General features: G+C 32.3%; 1 protein-coding gene across 1 annotated transcript; it reads right to left on the minus strand.

Moving 5' to 3' along the window:
• Positions 1–275: 275 nt before the first annotated feature.
• LOC139881555 (NADH dehydrogenase [ubiquinone] 1 alpha subcomplex subunit 1) lies at positions 276–4,775 on the minus strand. Its single transcript, XM_071866007.1, has 3 exons — positions 4,600–4,775; positions 4,396–4,489; positions 276–474 (listed from the first exon to the last, which is right to left on the minus strand). Exons 1-2 carry the CDS (start codon positions 4,708–4,710, stop codon positions 4,397–4,399), a joined length of 204 nt encoding a protein of 67 aa, XP_071722108.1. The 5' UTR covers positions 4,711–4,775; the 3' UTR covers positions 276–474; position 4,396.
• Between the last annotated feature and the right edge of the window lie 22,836 nt (positions 4,776–27,611).

The raw sequence follows: 27,611 nt of genomic DNA on the forward strand, positions 1-27,611 counted from the left end.
GTGTAAGCAGACTCGGTTGTTTCAATTTGAACAGATAATGAAAATGTCAAACACAAAGTCACAAACCAAGGCTGTTCAACTTTTGTTACACAGTTTACATCAGTACTCGTAAACGAATAATTGAAGTATAAATTGTACAACAAAAGTATCTAATCAAGTATTTTTCCAAAACAGCACAAATTCCAATAAAAACAACAGATAACACAACATGTGGTAGGTTATGAGAAAGGCATTGAGAGAGCCACATTGTACTAGTGCTAGTGCTATCAGTGATGTAGCCAAGCAAGAATTCAACCTCATAATTTATTGGCTTTTAAATCCAGTTATCTACCAACGCACATCAAATTTTTAAACAGATCATACAAATTTATTGTTTCAAAATAAAATCTGTTACCCAGACAAAACATAAAGAAATTGAAACATCCAAAGGCTTCAAATCTGCCATCGTTGCTTGCATCATTTTATCAGAGCATCCTGAATAAACCCATAGACTAAATCAGTAACTTAAGCGTACGAAAATCAGATTCACATAATGATAGATAACTAAAATGGCAGATAACGTGAAAAAAGTCATCCTAAATGCATTTGTTTAATGCATAAAACCCACCTAATGGGAAGAAATACATGATACTGTAATCATAATCATATAGAATTTGTTATACTGTTTGACATGGTAATTAATATTAATATAATCTGTTATAAAAACTCTGGACAAAAAGTTTCTGCTGGTCAAAGTAATTGCACCTAATCCATTTCGACTAATAGCAATGGATTACCCATTTTGACCTCATACCCAAACCACCAGCATCTATATTGCAGCCTCTAACAACGGATTCACCATAAAGGCATAAACTACCAATCCCACTAGCATATCTTGATGTTCCATCTACCATATACACTATAATTAACATCCTTATTAATCTCCCCAATTTTAAGTTAGCCAGTCACACATAGCAAAAAAAATTCTTTCTATATAAATGGGCTGAGGCCCATTTATAGTAATTGATTGGGTATACAAAAGAAAAGAGAGGCAGTATTTATGTCCTTTTTTTAGTACTTCAACTAAATTAAATAACTTAAAACTAATTCTATACATAATACATAATCATATTGTAAAAATTAAAAGTACACATTTTATGATAATTTCCATATGAATGTATTATCATGACTCACAAGTAGAGTCAAGCTATGAGTTACGAGCCCATAATCGGGAAGCTGAGTCACGGTATGAGTCGCTACTCGGCAATTAGGGTTCAAACAAGTTGCTAATTGGAAGAAGCCAGACAGACAGGAGTACCTCCTATGTATTCCAACATTTCATACAATATTATATGTCTATTCCTAATAACACGTGATAAAAATATGTTATGATGTGTTATCCAACCTTCCTTTCCATTCACTATGCTTATAAAGAATGAAGTACATACCAATCATTTATATAGGTACCTTATGTTCAGACATTTCTAGAATTCCCTTCTAGCTTACCAGATACTAGTTACCTAAATTGTTGAATAATTTTTCATCCAGCAATGTATTTGAGTATATAAATTAAAAACCAGTGAATAAGCTGATAAAAGACGTTATACAATTTTACAGATGATCTATGCTTGTGAAAAATACACCTACGTGCTTTTCCTCTAAGCTGTAGAGTTTGTTGTTTCTTCAATTGGTTTGTTATGATATAAAGGGCTCATCAGTTGGCATATCCTCGGGTGTCATCACAATGAAGAGGAAGGTAATACATAAACCATGAATTTTGAATCATACACCAAAATTGCGTTATGAAGTAGTATGATATGCATGACCAGTGTGTACACTATTGGTGTTTGAACTAGAAATCATGTCTATTTACCACTTTTGCAATGAAAAGGGTGGTTTACAAATGCCATTACTAAAGGGCATGCTTGGTTGGGGGTATTGGATTTTATTCCGCGGAATATTTACCGCCAGATAGTTTCTCGTCACGTTTTTTCCCTCCCTTTTAGTCAATCTCCCTGTTCCAAGTACTAATCTCCCTCTTTTGTTAGGCATCTCAGATATCCCATCTCTATTAATATCTAAATCACTGTTTACATAACTATAATGATGCGATCAAACTATAACTCAAAATTTAAGTAGCCAAAAAATTCATTCAAGGTATTAACTTTTATCTCTTCTCTGTATCATTTCTTTCTCCTTTATGTGTATCTGTTCTAAAATTAAGAAAAATACAAAGTGAAAATCAATATTGTTTTCTATTGTCGTCTATACTATTTAAAATTAATCTAGTTGTCTTTATTAATCAAAGAATTGATTTGTATTGTGTGTGGGAAATTATTGTATTTTTAGTTGGCCAATGTTGATGAATGGAGATTAAAAAGATATGAAGAAATCAATTACCCAAATTAGATCGAATAGATAGGACGAGAAGAGAAAGATCGAACAGTGTTCATATTTCTACTATGTTTTACCATAAGAGCTATTATTAGTTTATCACTGATGTACCAATTATCCTATATGAGAATAGCCTATACAATTGGGACTCAACTTCACAATTCCCTTCAGACTTGAATCATGGCCTTTCGCACTCTATTGTGTGGTAAAAACCTTTTTTTTTTTGTGTGTAGAAGCAGAGTAACCGAATTGACATTGATAAGCCTTACACGCACAAACTAAATGTGCCTTGTGCTAATGTTAGAAGAAAACATATATAACATGCTAGTGTGAAAAAGAGAAGGAAAAAAAAAAAAAAAAAAAAAAAACACTATACCATATGGGGGCACTACTTGAAAGACTCTGGGGTTGATATCATATTAAGTACATGGATACAATAACATAAACACAAAGCATGCGGAATATAGGTAGGACATAAAGTACTATAGGTAGGACATAAAGTACTAAGAGGTCACACATTGCAAAACCATACGAACACCATCATTACAAAGGTATAAGAGGATGAATCTTCACCACCATCCATGCCCCCTCAAGCTTTCTCAAATACAAGAGTGTCATGTAGTTTGAAGCAACGAACAAGGTTGTAAAACGGACCACACAAAGACTAGCCGGTCAAGTAGGGGACTAGTCGGGCGTCGAGCAACGTTGACTTTCAAACATATAATATAAACAATTAAGTAGGTCATGTGTTTGCTGTTATTACAGGAAGAAAAAAAAAAGTGCAGCCCCAACACATATGAACCAAACCCTGGTTTAAAAGCATATTAAAATTTTGACCGACTTTCCCTACTTTAACAACAATTTTGACTATTGACCAACTTTTTTAGCATTTTTCACCAAATCGAGTCGGGCTAGCCAGCTGACTAGTCAGCAGAATTGGCCATTTTTTGCAACACCGACAACAGAGTACATCAGGTTAGTCCCCACCCTCATGCAGATGCCTCCATATATGGCTTTCTTCATTCCATGCCAACTATTTCTTGTGATAGCTACATCCACAACTCAACCGAAGATGCTAATCGAATATATATATTTTCTCATTAAATAGCTTTCATAATGTTAACCCATCCAATCAAACAGATTCCATAAGGTTGTCGATACCTAAAACGCTATTTGGGTTATCCAACTCACCATCTACAGTCGTTCAATCTTTCTTTAACAGCATAATAAAGCTCAATGCCAAATTCATGAAACAGACCAACACTATCATAAAAGATATGCAACTCTTCCTACTCAATGCCCTTCATTCTACTTCGGTCTGCGTAGGATGTAATTGGAGTCAGATTTTTTAACATATGAACTGAAGTGACCTATCATCAGTTACCCTATTCTAAAGGGTGGATAAAGGGCAAGTGAATGCATATAAGACGTGAGTCTTAATCGCTCGTAACCTCGTCAGAAAGATGGCATTGCTAACAAATCGTATGAACAAAAATGATATTGGTTAAAAAAAACTTTGCAATCTGTGGTGGAAGAGGCAAATACGCTAGTAGTATAGTATGTGAAGTAGAATAATCAGTATATTAAAATGTTCAGGTTGAGCTATAAACTGGTTTCATGGTGTTGATAGAGTAGTTTATTTCCATCTTTCTGGAAATGTAAAAAAAAGGCGTCGAATTGAATTTAGTCGATGACAAACAGTCCATCAGTCCTATCTGAAAGTTAGCCTACATACATATACTATATACATATACATATGCAATACACATAGAAATGAACACTTCAATCAAATCGAGAAGCATACTTATACCACCAATTAGAGAATCCTAATCATACAATCTTACTGTGGCAGTTAAAATATCTAATTTTCCAGTTAGATATAATCACAGAGCTCAATGCAAATTACCTAACATACTGACAAAATAGAAATAAAACAACAAATTTGTACAATCTCCATAACAGATCTAAATAATTATATAAAAATTAATTAATTAATGAAGACAGGAGAATAGAAACCCTAACCCTAATTGGCAGCAGGAGAAAGTTTTTCATTGACGATTTTTTTGTCACGTCTTTCCATGGCTACATCCCACATATCATTACCGATATGCTTTGGCTGTTATAGATACAAACAATTGAATCAACAAAATCATTAACAAATCGATGAATTGAAAAATTGGTAGATCTGTGGGTATAAAGAAAGAAAGAAAGAGAGGGGGAACTCACGCGGCCATGAGTAGCTTTGTGGATGGTGTATTGGACATTACCGGCGATGCAAAGAAAGCCGGCGATGATACCTAACGGCAATATTGCTTCCAGAAATTGAAATCTACCCATCTTCTTCTTCTTCTTCTACTTTACGATTGAAAGACACTAGTGGTAGCTTTAAAAACGTACTGATTTTTAAAATCACTCACTCAAATGCCTTAGGTATTGTACAGTACATACGCCTTAAGAATAAAAAAAAAAAAGTATATTTAAAAAAACTAAAGCTTACCGTATAATTTTAAGTTATGTTTGACAAAAATATAATAATAGAGTTTATATAAAATTATAAAGTAAACAAAATAAGCAGTTGTTAGTAGTTTATAGAAAAAAGTAGAGCTTATAATATGTATAAATAATATGTATAATTGTACTAAATAAAACTTTTATTATTATACATATATTCAAATATATTCAATTAGAAAACACAAAAAGACAAAAAAATGATACTATTCATTTAAAACTTTTTTGCAATTTTGTCATCTTTTTCCCCCAATTTTTACATTATGTTAAATTTCACCCCTTTTTACTAACTTTTTAACTATGACAAACCCTCTATTTTATAAGATGTATATTAAACAAACTATAAATTTATCAAAGTGAATACGTAGATCAGTTGGTAAGGAGGTTTGTTGAAATCTAAAGAGGCGCAGGTTCGAACCTTGAAGTTGCGTTTTTTTTTTTTTTTTTTCCTTCAGGCTACCGATTTTAGGCCCAGCGAAGCGGACCGACCCGAATACTTGTTATTTTACATATAAGAATTAAATTAATGTCATCTTCCGTTATTTTACAATAATAAGCTCTAGCTCTAACACATTATTACACTGAAAACCCTCATTGTAAGTTTTGATGGAGTTAGAGATAAAATTGGTATTTAAAAGTTCTGTTAACTTCTTTGTATAAATATGGTAGAATTGAATTTTTTTTTTATTTTTTAAATATTATTTTGAATGAAAGACATTTACTTCGTATATTAAAATAAATATAAATAATAATGTGGACTTTTTTATGGGAAAGAGTAAATGATAAAGAAAAAAAATTAACGTGACTAGTAAACTTTATTTGTCTTGTAATTGCGTGAAAAAATTCTATAAATTTAAGAGTAATATACTAATATTCTTATGATTACTTCAAAAAGATATGTCTTATTTACCTCAAATTGTCTTATTTACCTCAAATTAGTAAAGTGACATAACTAAAACTATCGAAAACAAAAAATACAAAAAGGAAGAAATAAGATTTTATTATTTTTGGTGTATATGGATATTTTCAAGAAACAAAACAAAATTATAGATATAAATATATAATATAACTAGTCAAAGACCCGCGACTTCGCGGGTTTTATTTTAAAAAAATTAAAAGATAATAAAAATTCTAAGAAATGTTCGAGGATTTTGATTCTAATAATGCAAAAAGCTGAAAATGAAGTAAGTTCAAAGTATGTTGACATAAATACATAATATTCATGAAACACTAATATGTAATAATGATAAAAGTTAATGCAACATAGAAATAAACACTATTTAGATAGGTATAATTTTCACTGGTGGTTAAAGGAAATTATCCGTTTGTGATAGTTCTAAAGTGCAAGCAATGATTACGATGTTTGTCTTATAGTTAGTATATCTTGTAACTTCTACAAAGTAGTAATACATAATTGATTAGCCTGTAAAATATAAGATATTCACCATAAATTGTAAAGTATAAGTTATGTGTACATTTATTGTAAGGTATTTAAAGTCAAATAGTTGAAATGTTACCTGATCACAACAGTTGTTGACAAGATATAATTTTCCTAGATTTTGTGATATTTGATTTTGTGCGATTTCGCGGGATTTTTAAAGAGATTTTTTTATATCAAAGCAGAAATAACATGAAATAATAATGCTATACAAATGTAATATGGTTAGAACATAAAAATCGAAACTGATATATTATCTGCTAAAAAGGTAAATAGATATTATAGCACATAAAAAGTTGAAAATCCACTAAAAGACAATGCCTATTAATACTAACCTAGTAACCCATCCATAAATAACAATGGCAAGGCTATTGAAGGAGTAATTGTTAAATATAACATACCTTTAATTTGACTTTCTTTTAATTGATAAACTTTGAGAAGAAAAAAGTGAATCACTAAATATAACATACCTTTAATTTGACTTTCTTTTAATTGATAAACTTTGAGGAAAAAAAAGGTGAATCACTAAAAGAAGTTCAATGAGGGATTATTCTTTTTTTTTTTGAACGGCAAGCTTGCATCAGCGTATCATTTATTTCAACGACACTCATCATTTGCATACACATGCGTTCGGGAGGAAACCCAATCACATTACAGGAACCCGATCCTTTAACCATCCTGAGGGGCAGGCGGACCGGGTTTGATTCCTGAATGGATCCGGGAGAAAACCCCCCTGGGGTCAATCTGGATATCCATATTTCAGGTAGATTAATTAATAGGATGGGCAGAGTGAGGCTCGAACCCATGACCTAACCTCCAGCCCCAACACATAAGGTGAGGGGATGCCGTTGAAGCAATGCTTCGTTGGCATGAGGGATTATTCTTATAGCAGGATAAACGTTGCATTAATTTGAATCCCCACCTACTGCATTTTCAAGACTCACTATACTAATATTAATTATAAATTATAAGTAAATTATAAGTTATAATTATAAAATATTCCGTATAAATTGTAAATAAGTCATAATATAGCAACAAAAAATTTACATGACAACATAAAATAAAATGTAACAGGTCGTTGACCAAGATCATAATTAAAAAGCAACCGTTGTTATAACAATACCTCGTTACTCCGTAAAACTTATGATTACCCCAATTTTCATGTTCATGATTATGCTTTCAGGTCTTGAAAGCGCACTAATTAGAGTTTATATTATATAGGAATAAATTACAAAAAAATAATATTAACAAATACACTACGAAAGCCCACTAATTATAACTTATGCTCTGAAACTCTTAAGGTTGCATAATTGAAGGAAAGTTAAAACAGGTGAACCTACACCAATTTTTAAAAGACATTATAATAATTTATAAGTTTCTGGTTCAAAAATTAAAAACGATGAAAGAAATAAGTATAGGATATTCGTGTACACTTACCCACATAAGCAAAGAAAAGGCAATACAGAGCAGCAACAATGGGTGCAATAATTAAAGCAAAGACTGCTCCAAATTAACATGCATGATCATTTATTTATGAACTATTATGGGTCAAAAAGGGTCAATTCAGTCAAATGGATCGAAAGTTTTCCGAGCACCGAAGTACGCAACATGCCAACCTCTTAATGTTGTTTTGAGAACTGAAATTGTTATTGTAATAATATACTTTAATAATCACTTAAAACACTAAAGATTTACAAAAAGATGCTAAAAAAACAATTCAACCTACCCATAGTATACACATTTTAGGTAACAATATCGATTCTAATTGTACATCATCTAAGTTAACTTTTTAAATTTTAGTTTTAAACTTGATTTCAAGGTTAAAATGCCCAAGTGATATGAAAGAATGAAGTAAATTGCTGATCCAAACAAAATCTGCGCGCCTTCACCATTTTTAACATATATTTTTCATACGGACTCTGATTTAGTTGATTTAAAAGCTCAAACGTCCGTAACTCAAAGGGCTACAAAATACTATTACTTACTGAAATTTTTGGAGGGGAGAGGGCCCCCTCCTTCCCCTATAAAGCTCCGCTGCTTGTAGTCCATTATGGATTGGAATTCCTCATTTACCAAAACTATTGAACCCCAAATATGGTTAATAACAGTGTGACATCCTACATATAAGAAAGAAAAAACAATTGATGTATATATATTTTCAATAGATTATGTTGTTTACCATTTTAAAATGGTTGTGGTTAAGAGTTCCAATTATATTAACAGCTTGTTTGAATAACTGATAATAAAATAAAGAAATTTGTAACCATGCCAATGTCGTATGAAGTAGTTGTTTATCAAGCATATTATTGGAACTCTGTTATCTATATTTCTCATAGCAAACTGGTGTAGGGTTACTGCATTATTAGACATTACTGTTACTTCAATCATATCACCACTGGAAATTAAGACAGCAAAAAGCAAAAGTTTTTTATATGAATTTACATTATACGTAGTTTTCATGAACATAAAAAGTATAAATAGAATTTATTTTATGTGTAACAATTGTAGTCAAACATACTCTAAGTTTTGAAGAGTGAATTCAATTGATTGAAGAGGCTGGCCATTTACATACGCGATATGAAAGTCTTTTAGTTCCACGAGTTCGCCAACAACATCTATATTTATTAAATCAGTTTCTAGTTAAACCAGTTGAATATATTCCGAATATATTGTATATGCTTCAAAATATTTAATTGTTAATGTTAAGAGACATACCAAATGCAAGATTGATCTATCAACTTCAAATGATCCTCGTATGGAACCACCGCAAAGCCAGAAAGTTGTATAAAATACTTTCAACAAAAATTCGCTCGAACACTGACATTAAACTTTTTTCAACTGATGCAAGTATCTTATTTCCCTGCACATAAAATAAGAGAACGTAAGATGACAATATCCTAATTTATGTGATATACATGAATAATATAATTATACTACCTGTTGATCAATAAGCATGACCTCAATTCCATTTGCTTATATGGACGTCTCCAAAAGGTGCGTTTAAATACTGCAAAAACCTTCACACGAACATGAGGCATTGATAGGCGTGGATGTAAAACATTGAAATCAGTGTAATGGATATCATTCGCCATTAGGTTATAAATTTATGATACTGTGCATATGTATTTAAGAAAAAAAGTGTCGTGTTTTAAAATGCAGGATAGTGTGGTATTTATATTGCATATACACATAAATACAAATCGTGGCAAATAATAGGATTTTCAAATTCAAATTTGATTTGCAATTGCACATGAAATCGTTGAAATATTATGTAATCCCTTATTTGTAGGATTGTTAGTTGCTACCATTTGTATATGTACCTATGGCTTATACATATTAATCTTTGTCACGGTTGGTATTTTTATTTTTGAATATTGAATAATTTTGTCAAATAATAGTTTTATAAAGTTCTAAGAATATGAAATATATGATTTAACAATTATTATGTACATGATTTCGGTATTAGTGTATTTCGATATATATGGATGTAAAAAATGGATACTCGTGTCAACTAATTTAATGTAATATAAATTTAAAAATGTATGTACTGTGTCTTGAAATTATTTATAAAAAATTAGTGAGGGATGTAAAGAGTTATCTTTTTGATTAATTAGTTGAAATGGATGGAAATGAAAATACAGATTAAATGCCGAATTATGTGTAATTTGTTGTCAAATTTAAAATGTTAGTTTAAACTATGGGTAGTGATGTAAATTGTATTTAGATTGAAAAATGTATTAGGTAAATTAGGTAATAATGTTTTGAAGATTAAATCCAATGGTTGTAATGATGTAATTAAGTTGAATGGATGGTTAAGATCATTTATTTGAAAAAAATATTACTTATTTAAGCTTTTGCTTTAATAAGAAGAGGGATATTGGACTACAAAAGTAGAAACAAAATATAAGGATCAAAATATAAGGATTGGAAATCTTAAGAAGAATTTCCTATGAGATACCTTTAATAGAAAAGTCATAACTATGGGTTAAATGGAAACATTTTAAAAGTTTGTCGGATTTAGGTGTTGGTGGGGTGCTAGTGTGGTGTTGACTTCGCCGGACTATAGTTTGTATTGCTGGAACACTTCCTTTGCGCCGTCTTTTTGTACGGGTTCCAAACGGCGAGTGCCGTTTTCGGCTCTCTGGTACTCGCTGCAAATGGGTTGTGGAGTTTTTGTCTTGGGTTTCAGTTTTACGACTAGTGGATGAAGGTGGTCGTCGGTTTCTTTTTTTCGACTGGGGTTTTTTCCCGGAGGATCTCCCGGAGTTGTTGGTATTCGATTTGTTGACCAGTAGTCCTTTTCGGTAGGTTAACGGTGGTTGCCGACGGTATTTGATGGTTTTTTTGTCAATACTTTTTGGCCGGATTGTCGTTGATTATTATATTTGCCGTCGGATTTGTTTTTCAGCTGCTGTTCCAATGATTTTTCGACGGTTACCCCGATGTTATCTTTATTATTTCTTGTTATTATAACACGTTATTTAAGTTTCGATTAGCTATAGCCTTGCTTTTACTTTGTTTACCAGATCAAACTGGTTTGATCGCCCTTTTAGTGAGCCGTTTGGTTTGGTTAGTATAGTTGGATTATGGCTCGATGTTGGATGCTTTTGTATCGATTGTACTGTTTGATCTTTCGGATCCTTCTAATGTTATCGTTATTTGGCCTAAAAAATTGGAATCAATTTAGGACTACTAAATCTTTGGGAGGGCTTGCCATTGATAGCTTACAAGCAAATCATACTAGTCTTCTTTGCAAACGATTGTGGCATTTTAAGGAAGCAAAAGAAGCACTATGGCGAAGGGTGATTTGTCCGATTCATGGTGAAGATGGAGTTAAAAAATTGGAAGGTAACCATGTATGCATGCATGCAACTAGCCCATATTGCATAATATCATCAGGGGCGTACCTACCTTTACTCCAGTGGTAGTGTGACGATCGCTCCAAATTCATATGGACGAATACGTCATTCATCGATTTCATTGCGAGGTATTTGACCGCTATATGATACGTTTTATAAACATTGCATTATTTTGAAAAGGTATACCATAAATGAATATTTAAATCAAAGGTTTTCGACATCTGATGATTTCTACATATAGACAATCACCGTAAATGATAGTTTACAATAGTACTTCCGTTGACAATGCAGTCAAAATAAGATACATGGTGATGATTTGGTGAATGCAACGTTTCCTTGAAAAATATGCCATGTAAGACTCCATGCACATAGTTTGTCTAACATATAAGCAAACAGCGGAAGACTTCTAGGGAACCTGAGAATAAACATGCTAACAAGTGTCAACACAAAGGTTGGTGAGTTCATAGTTTTAATGTTTTGCATAATCTGTACATAAAGGTGGATCACAAGATTTCAGTTGTTTCATCCAGAAACGTTTATCAAAATATTCTACAAGATTGAGCACCCTGGTAACTAAACTTTAACGTTATAATAAGTACCCCTGTTTTAACATACATGCAACCAACATGTATAATACACGCAATCCAACATGTACTCAACTCAAATAGCATACGTCTGTTTTATAGTTCAGGCTAGGGTTTCTATACCTGGAACAGACGGGGATGTCAAGCCCTATGGATCCATATATAACTACTCGCGCCCACCAGTTCTTATAACTGGCAGTTACTAGTTACCAAAGCTAAGGGATTTTCGGTTCAAACTCAGTGTAGAATTTAGTATGTACTTGTATCCATTGCGTTTAAAATAAAGTGCATGTATTCTCAGCCCAAAAATATAGATTGCAAAAGCAATTAAAAAGGAAGCAAATGAAACTCACCTTAGTAGCACATAAAGTTGTTCATCGTAATGTGACCGAAACTCGGAATATCAAATAATTGTAGATCTCAACCTAGAGAACATATGTTGGTCAATAAATGTCAATCAAGCTAGGTCAGGTCATAGTGTATCACAATCCTAATGCTCGAGATTGACATACATAAGTTATCAAAAGTCATTTCAAAAAGTCAATCTGATTCAATACTATAGTTGAATGATAATGATAATCGAAACATTTTAACATTTCACATAGTTTTCCAATTCTTGTAAAATTAGACTATAGTTTTTATAAGGCTTTAAAATATGATAAAATAATCAATTTTGACAATTGTTTAACAAAACAAGACGTGCCTTATATAAGGATTCATTTACTTGGCTAGTAATATTCAAAAATTCTATTTATCAATCTTACAAACAAGTTGTTTAAATATCCATTGCAGATTCAAAAGCAATTTTAATTAATGTCAATCATAATTCAGTTGATCATATCTTTTAATTCGTTCACCGAAATTACGTGATTTCTAAATGACAAGTTATTGATTTTTCGTCAGCTTTCCAAAAACATGCATATCATATACCTTTTATCAGTAATATATGTATTTAATTCGTGATTCATCATAAACTGTTTAACAACAAAAATTAGCATACAAGCATGCATAAATATATATACTCGAGCACTAGACATGGATACACAATTAATATATAAAAGATAAGATATGAATGCTCACATATCAATATTGTGATTCAATATTGTAGGAAAGTACGTAGACGCAACAGAGATGATAAACACTAGGTTTGACCTTTGACTCTGGTCATAACCCTCAAGCAATACTCATAACTTTCATAGCTATAACCCATAGTTTCCTTAGCTCTATCCCGCTCGAAAACCCATTTCAAAAGTGACCCGCTCATGACCTCGTCGTAGTATTTTATGTATAAAACTACTAATAATAATAAGATTTATAATAATAATAATAATAATAATAATAATAATAATAATAATAATAATAATTATAATAATAATTATAATAATAATAATAATAATAATAATAATAATAATAATAATAATAATAATAATAATAATATAAATAAAATAAATACAGAGGAAGTAATATAGATTGAGAGAGATATGTGTTTTACAAAACAGAATTCGATCAAATTTATAGATGTGGTCAGGCCAGGTCTGCCATGCGATCGCATGGCTCCCAAGGCCTTTTCCCATGCAATCGCATGGGGATGTTTTACAGCTCACATTTGTTTAACGTGTACCTTGTCGACATATTATTATATAATATATATAATATATTTAATTTATATAATTATTTATATATTATATTAAATTCTCATGCATAGTTAACCTGTAATTTTTGTTCCGATAAGTCGTACGTCATCACTCGACTTATGTCCCGGTTCCGGTTTTTCGAATATCCATTCGTACGCTGAGAAAACTGGGTCTTTACGTTTCGTGACTCGTACCTTTGTTAAAATATAGTCTTAAATTATCAATAAACTATATCACTCAAAGTGTATCTTAAAATTTCGAGTGTTTTGGTCATTTACTTCTATAAATCATCGTCTCGTAGTATATACATATACATATATACATTTTCATTTTGAAATAGTGGTTTACTGTAGCAAAGTTTTTTTTTAATGTAGCAAATAGTGATTTTCGAAAACACTGTAGCTTTTCGTGTACTGTAGCAATTCGAAAATACTGTAGCAAATTAGTGTTTTACTGGTTCATCTTAAACGTTTTAGTTAACTTATCTAAATATCAATTGAATCAATAATCGAATGTTACTATCGTTTACTAAATAACTTGAAATCATATATATATATATATATATATATATATATATATATATATATATATATATATATATATATATATATATGCACATTAAGTTATATATATATATTGTTCGTGAATCTTCGAGAACAGTCAAAGAATAATTGATTACATGAATATAGTTCCAAAACTTTGAGACTCAACATTACAGACTTTGCTTATCGTGTCAAAAACATTAAATCATTTAAAGATAAAGTTTAAATTTGGTCAGAAATTTCCGGGTCGTCACAGGTAGCACGGGCTACCACTGAAATACACGATGCAGTAGAAATTTTTTGGACTTTTAACTAGTGATACCAGTAAATAGTGTAATTTTTTTTGTGTGACACCACTGGATAGTGTAAATTTTTTTGAGCTTTTAACTAGTGACACAACTGACTACGAATTCTAGATCCGCCACTGAATATGTGAAATTGAAAATAGAGGAATTCCATTCGCTTCTTCTTTTATCAAAAAGTTGAGTAAAAGTGATACGACTTTCTTTTGGAAAGAATTTAGGCTCCCATATTTAGCAACTTGTTTAAATTTTAGAGCACTAGGTAGTAGGTACCCATAGTCCTTCAACGAAGGTCCATTTCGGTGTCAAAAATGGACTTCGAACTTGACTGACGGTGACATGAGTGGAGGTGTTCTTAGTGTTCATTTTTTATTATTTTCATTTTTTATTTTATTTTTTAAAACCTTTTATTATTAATTATTGTATTTTATTAAAATTTGAAAAATAAAAACTTTTCATTAATAAATATATAAAAACTTTTCAAATAATTAATTATTAATTATTATTTTTATTAGTGGTGAAAAAAATAACTTTTCGTTAATAAATATTTAAAACCTTTTCATTAATAAATATTTACACAATTTTTACAATAAGTGGGGACCACCATGCCAAGCCCGTTGTCTTTTTCTACTATGTTTTTATCTCCATCTTCTTCAATTATCACTTCCGAGACCCATTAAAATTTCAATTTTTTCTTTCAAAATTCATATTATATAAAAAAAGTATGAAAAAACAGTTCCAACGGCTACAAATTTAAATTTAGACCCCACGAAAACACCCTAAAAACCTTGGAAACCGACGGCGGAATTGACGCCGTGTCGGTGTCGATCAGCGGTCGATCCCGGCGTCAGTTGGTGATAGACGGCGGCGAAAGACTGGGGACGCCCGGTGCTCTTAGGTATCCCATATTGTATGCCATGTAACCAAATAAAAATGCAAAGGTTGAGGATAAAGTGCTTAATGGAGATAGTGGCTTGATAGGTGTTTTGAATTGGTCTGCTCCAATTAGAGGATGAACATGCAATGAATTGAAGGAATTAAACACTCTCTTGGCTAGCGCAAATGTTCGGTCCACGATGGGCCTTAAGCTCAAAAGGTACCTTTTTAGTTAATGGTTTATCAAATTTAATTGATAATAGTTTGCGTGGTTCTAAACATGGATTGACTACATGTAATTGGTTATCATTGGTCTCCAAAAAGATCAATTTCATTTGAAGGCTTAATATGTATCGATTACCTACATATGTTAATCTGGTTAAACGGGCCACCACCTTTGAATCGTCCGTTTGCTCATTTGCCATGACGGACTAGAATCATCGAAACATTTGTTCACCAATCATAGAAACATTACTCTTCTTTGGCGTTGCTTATATAGTTGGTGGAATATCTAGGGTTCCATCCCGACTACTATCCCTAATGCAATCAGTTTGGCTAACACTAATATGGGTGATAAACTTGTTAACTCAGCATGTCTAGCCTCTATATACGTTCTTTTGTGGTTAATTTGAAAGTGGAGGAATAAGTTTATTCATGGGAGTAATAACAGTTTATTCATGGGAGTAATAACAGTCGAGCGAAGATCATAAACGAAGATATTTTTGCTAGCTTAAAGATTATATCACATTTTGCTAGCTTAAAGATTATATCACATTTTGCTAGCTTAAAGATTATATCACATTTATGGTTATCATTGAGATGTAAATCGAATTCGGTTAGGAAGTTTGAATGAATGGCCGAAGGAGTTCGCTACTACAATTCAAAAGATAAAGGCGTGAGGGCATTTGCAAAAGGATAAACCTCTAGAAAGAAGTAGCAAAAGGAGTAAATTTAACTTGCTTCACTACTACATTTCGGCTCATTTAGTGCTGTGCCATTTAGACGTATTATTCAACACGTCTAAATGAGCCGATCTGTAGTAGTGCTTGTAGTTTTTCATATCTGATATTGTGTTCATATTATCTCACTCCTTGTAAGCTATCAATGTACTTCTACCTTTTATATAAATAAAATAGACTACTTTTTAAAGGAGATAATTTTCATAAATCAACATAGACTATAAGAACTATTCATAGAATATACTCTTTTTTGACAAGCACGTCTGCTATTTGTAAAAAGTAAAAACACTACGACATCTAACTTATAAACTTACTAATTTTATGAGCTCGTACGTTACACGACTTTTGTATAAATTTGTAGCCGGTAATGTTAATATTGATACTTATCAAATGTATAATACAATTACAATTAAAAAAAAACCCTTTTATTACTTATAACATTTGTATCGAAAACATTAATATTGGAAACTAACGCAATTATGAGCTCGTCCGTTAGAATCATATTAATTTAAATTGACAAATAATCGACGAAACACCAAACATGAGCTCCTATAAAATTGTTTTAAAATCGATCGTTAATGAATAATATTTTATGTACATCTCTAATTGTATATGTTTTTAGTACAAATTAATTTCATTATGTCAAAATTTCAAATGAAGTAGAGCGCACATACATCTAATTATCTATAAGGATTATCAAATAACTATTTTAACTTCAATTGACAAACATGAGTCCGTGTGTTTATATAATATTTTGCAAATATTATATTAACGTATTTTTTAAAATTTATGCGCAAAGTGTAAATTAATTTTATATTATATAAAATATCATTTATAAATAATATTATAATGTTAATAAAGAAATATCTATTTTATAATTTTTTATTATAACTAAAAACATTATAAATGATTTTATAAAATTGTAAATATTATTAATATAATTATAACATCTATGGTTGTTAATATTAATATAATATTATATATTATATGGTAATATAATATTTTGATAATTAAATTTGTATATTAAATTAAATTAGAAAATCTAATAATTCAATTAATATATGGAAATAATTGATTGACTGATACATGACAGGAATATGTGAGTAGTTGACACGTGGCAGGAATACATTAGGAGTTGACATGTAGGATTATTATCATGCGCTTAACATTCAAAGCTGCAATTTCATTATTTGACTCTGTTCTAGCTACTCTAGACTTTCTCGCCATGTCGGGTTCTTGATGCCACTCATGTGAGTGGGTTGAGAGATGCTCAATAATATCAAAAGCATCATCCGATGTCTTTTTCATCACTTACCCGCCTGCTGCGATGTCAATATCTTTATTAGCCATCAAGTTACATCCCTTATAGAGTATAGACACTTTTTGATAGGTTTCTAACCCATGCTAAGGACACAACCACAACAATTTCCCAAATCGGGTCCAAGCTTCATATAAAGTTTCAGTATACTTTTGAGCAAATTGATTAATCTCACTTTGTAGCTTAATTGCCTTTGATGGTGGGAAATATTTTTGAAGAAACTTTTCGGTTAACTCAACCCATGTAGTGAGCACCCCCTCGGGAAGTGACTCTAACCAGTCTCCAACATCACCATTTAGGGTCCACGGAAATACCCTCAAGTAAACTGTCTCATTGTCAACGTCCCTCAATTTGAATAGACCATAAATACCCTCAAATGTAAGGGGCCTTGTGCTTCATTGATATTGCTCATCCACGCTATGTTTCTTACGCAATATGTAAGAATTGCAAGCCACAAATTGTGGTCTTGAATTATATTGATATATTTAGAGAATTACATTTGAATACAATATACAATTACCATAGTTAAGAGATATTCAATAACAAACAAATCTTATCTCTTAATATTTTCAATATCGCCAATACCCCCCCCCCCCCCAAGCGAATGGGAGGTGGGACGACCCGAAGCTTGGCACGAAAAGAGTCAAATATCAGCTTAGAAAGACTCTTAGTAAAGATGTCGGCAAGCTGAAGAGTAGTGGGCACGGACTTGGTTATTAACTTCCCCGATGAAACAAGTTCACGAACAAAATGATAATCAATATCAATGTGTTTGGCGCGTTTATCTTTTAATATTTTCAATATTGCCAATACAATATCTACCTCGTTTTACTCGGTTTTCATGTCCAATGTGCTCAAAAAGTTAAGATCTTAGGGATTAGTCGCGTTTTGAGTGCTGTAGCAGTTCTAAGTGTGTATTTGGTGTAAAATTGATCAAAGTGTGCAAAATGTATCAAGAAAACTGCAAAGTGTTGGAACTAGCTCAAGAACGATGTCCTCATAATCCAGAACGACGTTCTAACATAAAAGAACGGCGTTCCAAAGTCAAGAACGACGTTCTACATGGGAAAATACAAAGGAAATGGAAACAGAAAAAATGGGCATTTAGAGAATGATTCAGGAACGACGTTTATAAGTAAGAGGAACGGCGTTCCACATAACGGGCCCAAGAACGACGTTCCTAAAAGAAGAATGACGTTCCTCTGTGAATTCTGTGCAGTTTTTGGTCAAGTATAAATAGAATGAGATGAAGGGTTTTCATATACATCATCAATAGATCAGTAAATTAGCTGGTGGCTGAGGAGATTAGGGTTTGATAGTTAGATTATTAAGGTTTTCATCAAGTTTTCATCATTTCTTCCATTCTACATCAAGGATTTGAAGATTGTATCAAGATCTAGGGCTTGTTCTTCATCATCTTCATCTTCTTCATCTAGCTTATTTGTAATTTTATAAGTTTGGTATAATCTACTATTATTTATTGCTTAATGATGTTTAGATTTACTCTTATTACTTGTATTGATCTTGTTCTAGCCATGATTGGCTAGATTTTATGATGTACACTTGTTTATGAAGCTTGATGGCTAAGGATTGTTCATATCTATGTTATTGATTGTGTTTGAATGAATCTATGAGTTGATACTTGCGATTTGTTTTTAGAGTCAGTCAAAAAGATCCTTTGCTATGCTTTTTTGGAATTTACTTTGATTATATGAGTTGTGTAGCTTTTCTTAGGGATTTGATTAGTGAAGCAACTTGTACTTCAACACTTAAGTGATCTAGACAATCAAGTTGGGGCTTTCAAGGGATTGGGGTCTTGGTTTAAATTGGTTTTCAATTAGTCCTTAGTCAACATAGTGAAGTTTGGTTTTCTTAAGGGATTTCGATTACCAAAGGGTTTTAGGGGACTTTAACGTAGGGTAAGTACAAATTGTAACGACCCGACAAAAACGTCATTGACGGCGTCGTTAACTTAGGTCCCGTTACGTGGTCATAGTCCCTAAATGAGACGCGTTTGACCAAAATTATGTCGCGTTCATTTGAAAAGTATAAGACTTACAAAGTTTTAAGTTTACCAACGGTTCGATAACGAATTAAGTTTACAAAAGTATAAGGTATAATTGAAATAACTTGCGACATAATAAGTTGAAAATCACGGTTGCTATAAATAGCGTAAACAGATATGCTTTAAGTTTAAATCCAAAAGTGCTATCGCTAGCGTATGCATGTATGCTTGACTCCAAGCAAGTAATCAAAGTGTGCGGAAGCATGTATCAAGTAGCCAAGTATGAACCTGAGAAACATATAGAAAACTGTCAATGAAAAACGTTGGTGAAATCATAGGTGTATTTGTAAATGTTGTTTTTGAACCACAAGATTTTGTATTTCCATAAAGTTGATTACCTAAATCATTTGCATTCTAAAAGTTGTTATTCGAGAGCACCCAATTATCAAGGCTTAACGTTTCTTTTACCCCATACCCATAGTGTTAGAACCTACACTGTTTCTCAAAAATATATTTCATCCACATAACGGTAGCGAACCGTCCGAATGAGGGTTTGTCAAACCCATATGGCCACACAACATAAGTTCTCGCTTACACCCGGCAATTGTAACTAATGATAATCGAATTGAGGATTTCTGTTCTAACTCGCACGTGGAATGTTTGTTTTCGTACTTGGGTTCAAAGTATAAAAGTAACTAGTACAAAATGTAAACAAAGTATATGTTTCTCAACCCACGATTTAAAAGAATAAAAGTTGTTGAAAAGGTGGGACTATGATCTCACCGTAGTTGCATGCCAAAGTACTTGTAATTAAACGTTAAGCAATGAAAGTTGCTTAGCCTTGACCTAAACAAATAAGTAGTATCAATTACCAATTACGACACAAGGTCGGTCGAAATGTTTTCAATTAGTCCCATGGCTCCTTACGACTCGATTAATATAGCATGTGAATCAAGTTGTCAAGTTTCATGCAAGATAAAAGTATAAAAGCACGTTAGAATGATTGCATAAATGTTTGGTTAAGTTTGACTAAAAGTCAAACTTGGTCAAAGTAAAAGTCAAAGTCAACGGTGTCGGGTCGGGTATCCGACAATTTTTCTTCAATTAGTAATCATATATAAACATGTTGGCCAAGTTTCATGTTAATCGGAGTTGCGTAGCATAGTTAGAATTAAACGAAAATTTACAAAGTTGGACAACCCTCGGTAGTTCATCTAGACGGCGTCCAGAATGGCTAGACGGCGTCCAGCAATGAAGGTTGGGATGGCGTCCAAGGGATGGGATGGCATCCAAAACAACTGGGCTGCTGGAAGCTGGAAATTTCCTTAGTGTCTAGCCAAACTTCAAACCAACACAAATCATGAACCGTAAACATACAAAACACGTATCTTATATCGTTGGAAAGGTATTTTGACAAGGAATACAACTAAACACATATCATCAATCAAGTTCATTATTTACAACAACAAAAACCTCGTCAAATGATCGTTAAAAGTTCATCTTTAAAGTTTCAAGTTCTTAAAACGCATTTCATGATTCGGGAATCCAATTTACACATACGATATGCCGTTTCGAAGGTAGTTAAACATACATTGAAATTAAACAATTACTAATAACATTTCATAGCATTCGAAACATCAAAAGTTCATTTTAAAATCTATCAAACCCTAACCAAGAATCACAAAATCAATAATCATGTTAATGCATGGTTTTCATGTCATCCAACATACCAAAACGAAGCTAACGATGCTAGTAACACTTTTAACACACAAGGTTTAACATCTAAACACATTTCATCATCAAAAATCAAAGATTTAACTAACCCATTTCAAGTGTTCATGCTAGTTACACCAAGTAACAAGATCGAGCATACAAATTACATACACGACATCACAATGAGCCATAGACACTAATAAACATCATTTCAAGTCTAAAAGTCTAATTTATGAAAATTAGAGATTTTGAAAAGCTTACCCCGAGTTATAAAATTGGTACCAAATTGAAGAGGATGATGCAAGGATCACAAAAGTATAATTCGTTTTGATGTTTGATTGCTAGATTGGAAATGGATGATGAATCTTTGTTTGAAGAAAATGAGAGAAAATGGCAGTAGTAAAGAGGTGGGAGGTGGATGAAATGAATGAATGGTGGAGATGGTGGGTTGACTAGTTGACCTAGTAAACTAGTTTGACCACTTGGCAACTTCGGTCCCTCAAGTTTAACGCGGGTGCGTTAATTAACCAAACGAATTATTTTAAATACGCGAGAGTAAACGGAAGATGTTAAAATCCAATAACGGAAATGTTAAGAACGTTAGTTAACGGAAGGTACGAATATAGATGAAGAAATTTTATTTTTTTTAAAAAAAGACGGCCGTTAAAATGAATTAACGGAAAAATGCGAAATGTTACATTTCCCACACCTTAAAAGAAATTTCGTCCCGAAATTTAGTTGGAAGTAGTAGTCGTTGTTTCTTCCTCGAGATCTTGCGTAGCCAATTCTACGAATAAGTGAAGGTACTTTCTTGGACATTTCAACGAACTTTGACAGTCGGGATTTTACGTTGTTTTAGAGTTTGGTTTCACGATCCATAATTTCAACCGGTTCTCCTAGGAGGTGGAGTGTATCATCGATAGTAAGCTCATCGAAGAGGATAACAAGTTCTTGTTTGGCAAGACACTTCTTTACGTTTAATACATGGAATGTAGGATGAACAGAATTCGATCGAGTTGGGAGTTCGAAACGGTAGCAACGGGTCCAATACGCTCCAAGATTTTCAAAAGGGTCAAAATATTTCGGATTTAGATTTCTACGTTTCCCGAAACGAATAACACCTTTTCAAGGTGAAACTTTTAACATTATGCGGCTACCCACTTTGTGATGACCCGTCCTAATCCACCTGGACGAATACATCAACATCTGGTCCCATTGCGAGGTTTTGACCTCTATGTGATACGTTGTGTAACATTGCATTCGTTTGAGAAGGTATTTCATAAATGAATATATAAATTCCAGGTTTTTAACATCTGATGATTCCTACGTATAGACAATCACCATTTAAATGGTTTACAATAATACATCTGTTGACAATACAGTCAAAATAAGGTACATGGTAATGGTTTGGTGAATGCAAGTTTCTTGTATATAGCATGTATGACTCCAAGCACATATCTTGTATCACGTATAAGCAAACAGCGGAAGACTTCTAGAAACCTGAGAATAAACATGCTTCAAGTGTCAACACAAAGGTTGGTGAGTTCATAGTTTTAATATTACACATAATCCGTATATCAATGTGGATTACAAAAGTTCAGTTGTTTCATTCAAAACGTTTATCAATATGTTTTAACATTTCAAATCATCTGTATGTAAAGGTTGATCACAAGATCTCAGTTGTTTTATTCAAAACGTTTATCAATAGGTTTTACATAAAAGGTGGACCACAAGATTTCAGTTGTTTCATCCGAAACGTTTATCAAAATATTCTACGAAATTGAGCACCCTGGTAACTAAACTTAACGTATATATAATTTGTACCCTTTGTATAATCATCTTAATAATACACGCAAACCAACGTGTACGCTTCTCAAATAGCATACGTCCGTTAAAAGGCTAGTGCTCTAGCTCGGACGGGGATATCAAGCCCTATGGATCCATATACTACTACTCGCGCCCACCAGTTCTTATAACTGGCAGTTACTAGTTACCAAAGCTAAGGGATTTTTGGTTCAAACTCAGTGTAGAATTTAGTATGTACTTGTATCCATTGTGTTTAAAATAAAGTGCATGTATTCTCAGCCCAAAAATATATATTGCAAAAGCAATTAAAAAGGGATCAATGAAACTCACTGTTTAATATTGATATACAATATTGCAGGAAAGCACGTAGACGCGTCGGAGATGATAAACATGAGGTTTGATTCACAAAAATACCCCCGAACATTACCCATAATTTCCTTGGTAATAACCCATATTTTTCTTAGCTCTAGCTCGCTCGGAAATTCGTTTTGAAAATTACTTAGACAACACTCCGTCGTAATATTTTATGTACATTATTATTTTTGTATCGCAAAAATAATAACACTAATAATAAAAATAATAAGATTAATAATAATCTTAATAATAATAATAATAATAATAATTTAAATAATTTAAATAATACGGAGTAAAATTAAATTAAATCACAAGTAGAAATGGTCGAGCTTTTATAGTGTGGCCTGATTTCTCCTTCCATGCGATCGCATGGTTTCATGGGCATATGGCCATGCGATCGCATGGCCAACTGTCACCAGCCTGGTTCATTTGTTTTTATCTTTGTCGACATAATATAAATATTAATATATAATATATATAATTTATATAATTAATTATATATTATATTAAATTCACGTGCATAGTTGACTTGTAATTTTTGTTCCGATATGTCGTACATCGTCACTCGACTTATGTCCCGGTTCCGGTTTCTCGAACGCATTTTCGTACGCTTAGAAAACTTGCATTTTACATTTCGTTACTCGTACCTTTGTCAAAATATAGTCTTAAATGATCCATAAACTATACCACTATAGCAAAGTTACTGTAGCAAAGTTAATTTTTACTGTAGCAATTCACTGTAGTAAATAGTGATTTTTAAAAACACTGTAGCATTTTGGGTACTGTAGCAATTTGAAAATGTTACTATCGTTTACTAAATAATTTGAAATTATATATATGTATATATCTTTTTAATATACATAAATCAGTTTTTAAATACACATTGGAAGTTATTTATAAATAAATTTTAATAATAAATATTTCAACTTATCATATATATTCAAATAAATATTTAAACCAATAAGTTTAATGTACGGTATCAAATAATTAATACATTGTTACCTTTTTAAATTATAGTATATATGTATCTATTTACATATAATTGTTCGCGAATCGTCAAAAACAACCGAAGGGTATTTAAATATATAAAAGTAGTTCAAAAATTTTGAGATTCAGTTTTACAGACTTTGCTTATAGTGTCGGAAATGCTAATCATACAAAGATTAAGTTTAAATTTGGTCAGAAATTTTCGGGTCATCACAGTACCTACCCGTTAAAGAAATTTCGTCCCGAAATTTGAGTGAGCTCGTCATGGCTAACAATAAAAATGTTTTCATGACGAATATGAGTTGATAAATAGAATTTTTTTTTATCACCATTGAATAATATGGATAAAACAATCCAATTACTCGAAGCGTATAAGAGAAGTTATCGTAATAGAGTGAAATGAAGAATAGAGATGCGTCTTATCTTTTGACGTAGTAACGATTGATTTCCAGAATTTAAGGAATAGAAAATCTTCATAATCTAAATAAGATTTGATTCTTCGGAATTTAAGGAAATTAGGATTTCCTTTGATTAAATGCGTAATCTGCCTCGATTGCTATGTCTGATATTTCGCTATAAATTAACCTCTTCCGTTTCATTTATTTTCACCACTCCTATAATCTTCTTTCTTCCCCAATTAATACATTCAAAAGATTGTGAAAATGCTCAATCCAGTTCTGGTTCTTGACCTAATATTGACGTTTGCCACAATCATCCTTCTTTTCCAGCTCCCACCAGAAGAATCTGTTTATTTCTATTATGCTCTAGGGATTGTTGTATTTATCATTCTCCCGTGTCTTTATATTGCTATACGCATTGATATACATGGTTTATAATATATGTGTTGTTGTCAGGCTTTATATTTTCCCTTATATTTAGGAGCTCCATGCTTTCATTTTTCCTTCCCGACTTCAAGTCAAGCGAATAATGGTCCAGAATTCGTAGCTATGGAGTTTTAGATGAACATAGTTAGTGTTCCGAGAAGGTAATTGTAATGGCACGATCTTGATTTGTCAAATTACCAGAATATCTGGAAAAGACCGAATCATCAAGAAAAGTATTTTCTTGATATATTTAGAGATTAAATAGAATGAAAGAGTTATGTAACATGGTTCATGATGAGGGTGTTATATGTGAACTTTTATCAAGTTCTATTAGAAACTCAGCATGACTTACTGTAGTATAATCACGTTGATCAAGTTTCATTATATTATATTAACTCATTCTTCAGTTCCCAACACTACTTCAAAAACATCCATTTTTCAAAATTTTCAGAAATTAGAAACTAAAATAGTTTCTTTTATGATGTAACACAGATAGTGCGAAGAGATGAATGATTTCCGATAAGAATAGGTATGAAGATATCTCCAGAAATATCGAGGATATTTATAATAAAAGATACGATGATATCTTAGAATTTCTAATATCAGAGGATGATGAAGAATATTGTCCACAAGGGTTTAGATTCGGAAGCAAGGTATTCTTTAATGGCTTCGGCAAATACTTAATCATTTAGATTCTTTGAAGGTAGGTTCAGTCTTTGTGATTTATCCACAGCCACCTTCATACTTTGCTCAATCCGTTTTTCAGTTCCAAACCTTCTATTTTTCTCAGCTTTACCACCATTCTATTCTTTATCATCAAACTTTTGACTGTTAACATTGTCTTCAGTTTTCGCTGATTCATCAGCTTTCTCAAACTCGAAAATCTGATTGGTAAGTTAGGGTGCTTTTCAGAAGTTCAGAATTAAGCTCATAAGTTCAGAAGATAGATGTTATATATATATAATTGTTGACGTAGAATCGCTACGAAAATCGAGACATAATGATTGATGATTTTCGGTGTGTGGTATAACAATTATCGTTACAATGCGATAATGAGTACATGATCAGATTTCAAGGTATATATAGTGATTTCCGGAGAGATTCAAATTGCAGAGTGACGGAGTCGCTAGTACATTTACTGCTAATATGGTGGGATATAAAAGGTTCCCCGGTAACAACAATAGAAAGGGTAATCGTATATGTCAAGGTTTAATTAAGGCTTATCTAGATGAAGTTGACTTGCTGAAGTTGTGACAAAACTGGATACTTGAAAAGGAATTGTAAGGTTATTTTCAGTAATAATAATGCCGAAGGATTTATCACAGATACGTGTTAAAGTTTTACTTAGGTTTCGAGAGCTTTCCAGATGTATGATTATAAGTACAAATCTTTCTTCTTGTAGATATCTTTTAGTTGGTTTGTCTTCTCGTTTGTTCATTAGTTGAAGTGTTTTCAAGAATTTCGATGGGTTTGAACGCAAAATGTAATCATATGATGTTCTAGTACAGTCCTGAATTCAAAGCATGGTTTTCGAAGCATGGTTTTGAAAGATGTAGGAATCTAAGAGTGATGTTTTCCGTTTAATCTTGACTTGGATTCTGATTTATTGAAATCAGAATATGAAATTGAATGAAAATGGTTATTCTGTGATGAACAGATACGTATATCTGTAGGTTTGAGCAGTATAGTTAATGATTGCTGAATCAGAATTGAAGAATGTATAGTGTAACATATTAATGTGGAATTTATATATTTCTGGGGTATTACCTACCCGTTAAAATATTCTCATCATTAACAGTTTGTACAAAAGGATTTTCAATTACAATCTTTATGAAAATATATGTATGTATATTTCCTTCAGATGTAATATAGATTTAATAGGTTATTAAACTCATTTGGTTTTCGGTTGGAACTAGAAACGAATAATCTCTTTTATATTAAAGATTACATAATCGTCGCAGGATATTTCTCCAATGAAGTTATGAATCAATACTTCATCGTTTATGGTTATTAGTATTCTTCGGTGCCTACGGTGCGTATGAGGTTGATACTCGTGGGACAGATTGTGAGGTTAAGGTTTGCGGTGCGGATGTTATTATTGGTGGTCTTGGTAATGTTGTTGGTTGTGCTGCTGGTACTGGTGGTGTCGGTGATGCCTGTGATGCCTGCAAATTGTGCATCATATTCTCCAAAGCCACAACTCGAGCGCGAAGCTCGTTAACTTCTTCTATTATTCCGGGATGATCGGTGGTTCGGACGATCGGATAAATAAGATTTAGAATATGGGATAGTATATAATCGTGATGAGATACTCTGGAGATGAGAGAGAAAATGGTATTACGAACAGGTTCGCCGGTAAATGCTTCAGGTTCTTCGCCAAGAGGTGAATTTGGTTGGTGGAAAGGATCGCCTTCCTCTTGTCTCCATTGATTAAGTTGATTACGAACCCATCCCCAATTCATCCAGAATTGATGATGACTGATTGGTTGATTTATTCCGGTTACACTGCTTTCGGAACTCAGGTGGAAA

This window comes from Rutidosis leptorrhynchoides, chromosome 1 (genome assembly GCF_046630445.1).
Source record: "Rutidosis leptorrhynchoides isolate AG116_Rl617_1_P2 chromosome 1, CSIRO_AGI_Rlap_v1, whole genome shotgun sequence".
Lineage (NCBI taxonomy): Eukaryota > Viridiplantae > Streptophyta > Magnoliopsida > Asterales > Asteraceae > Rutidosis > Rutidosis leptorrhynchoides.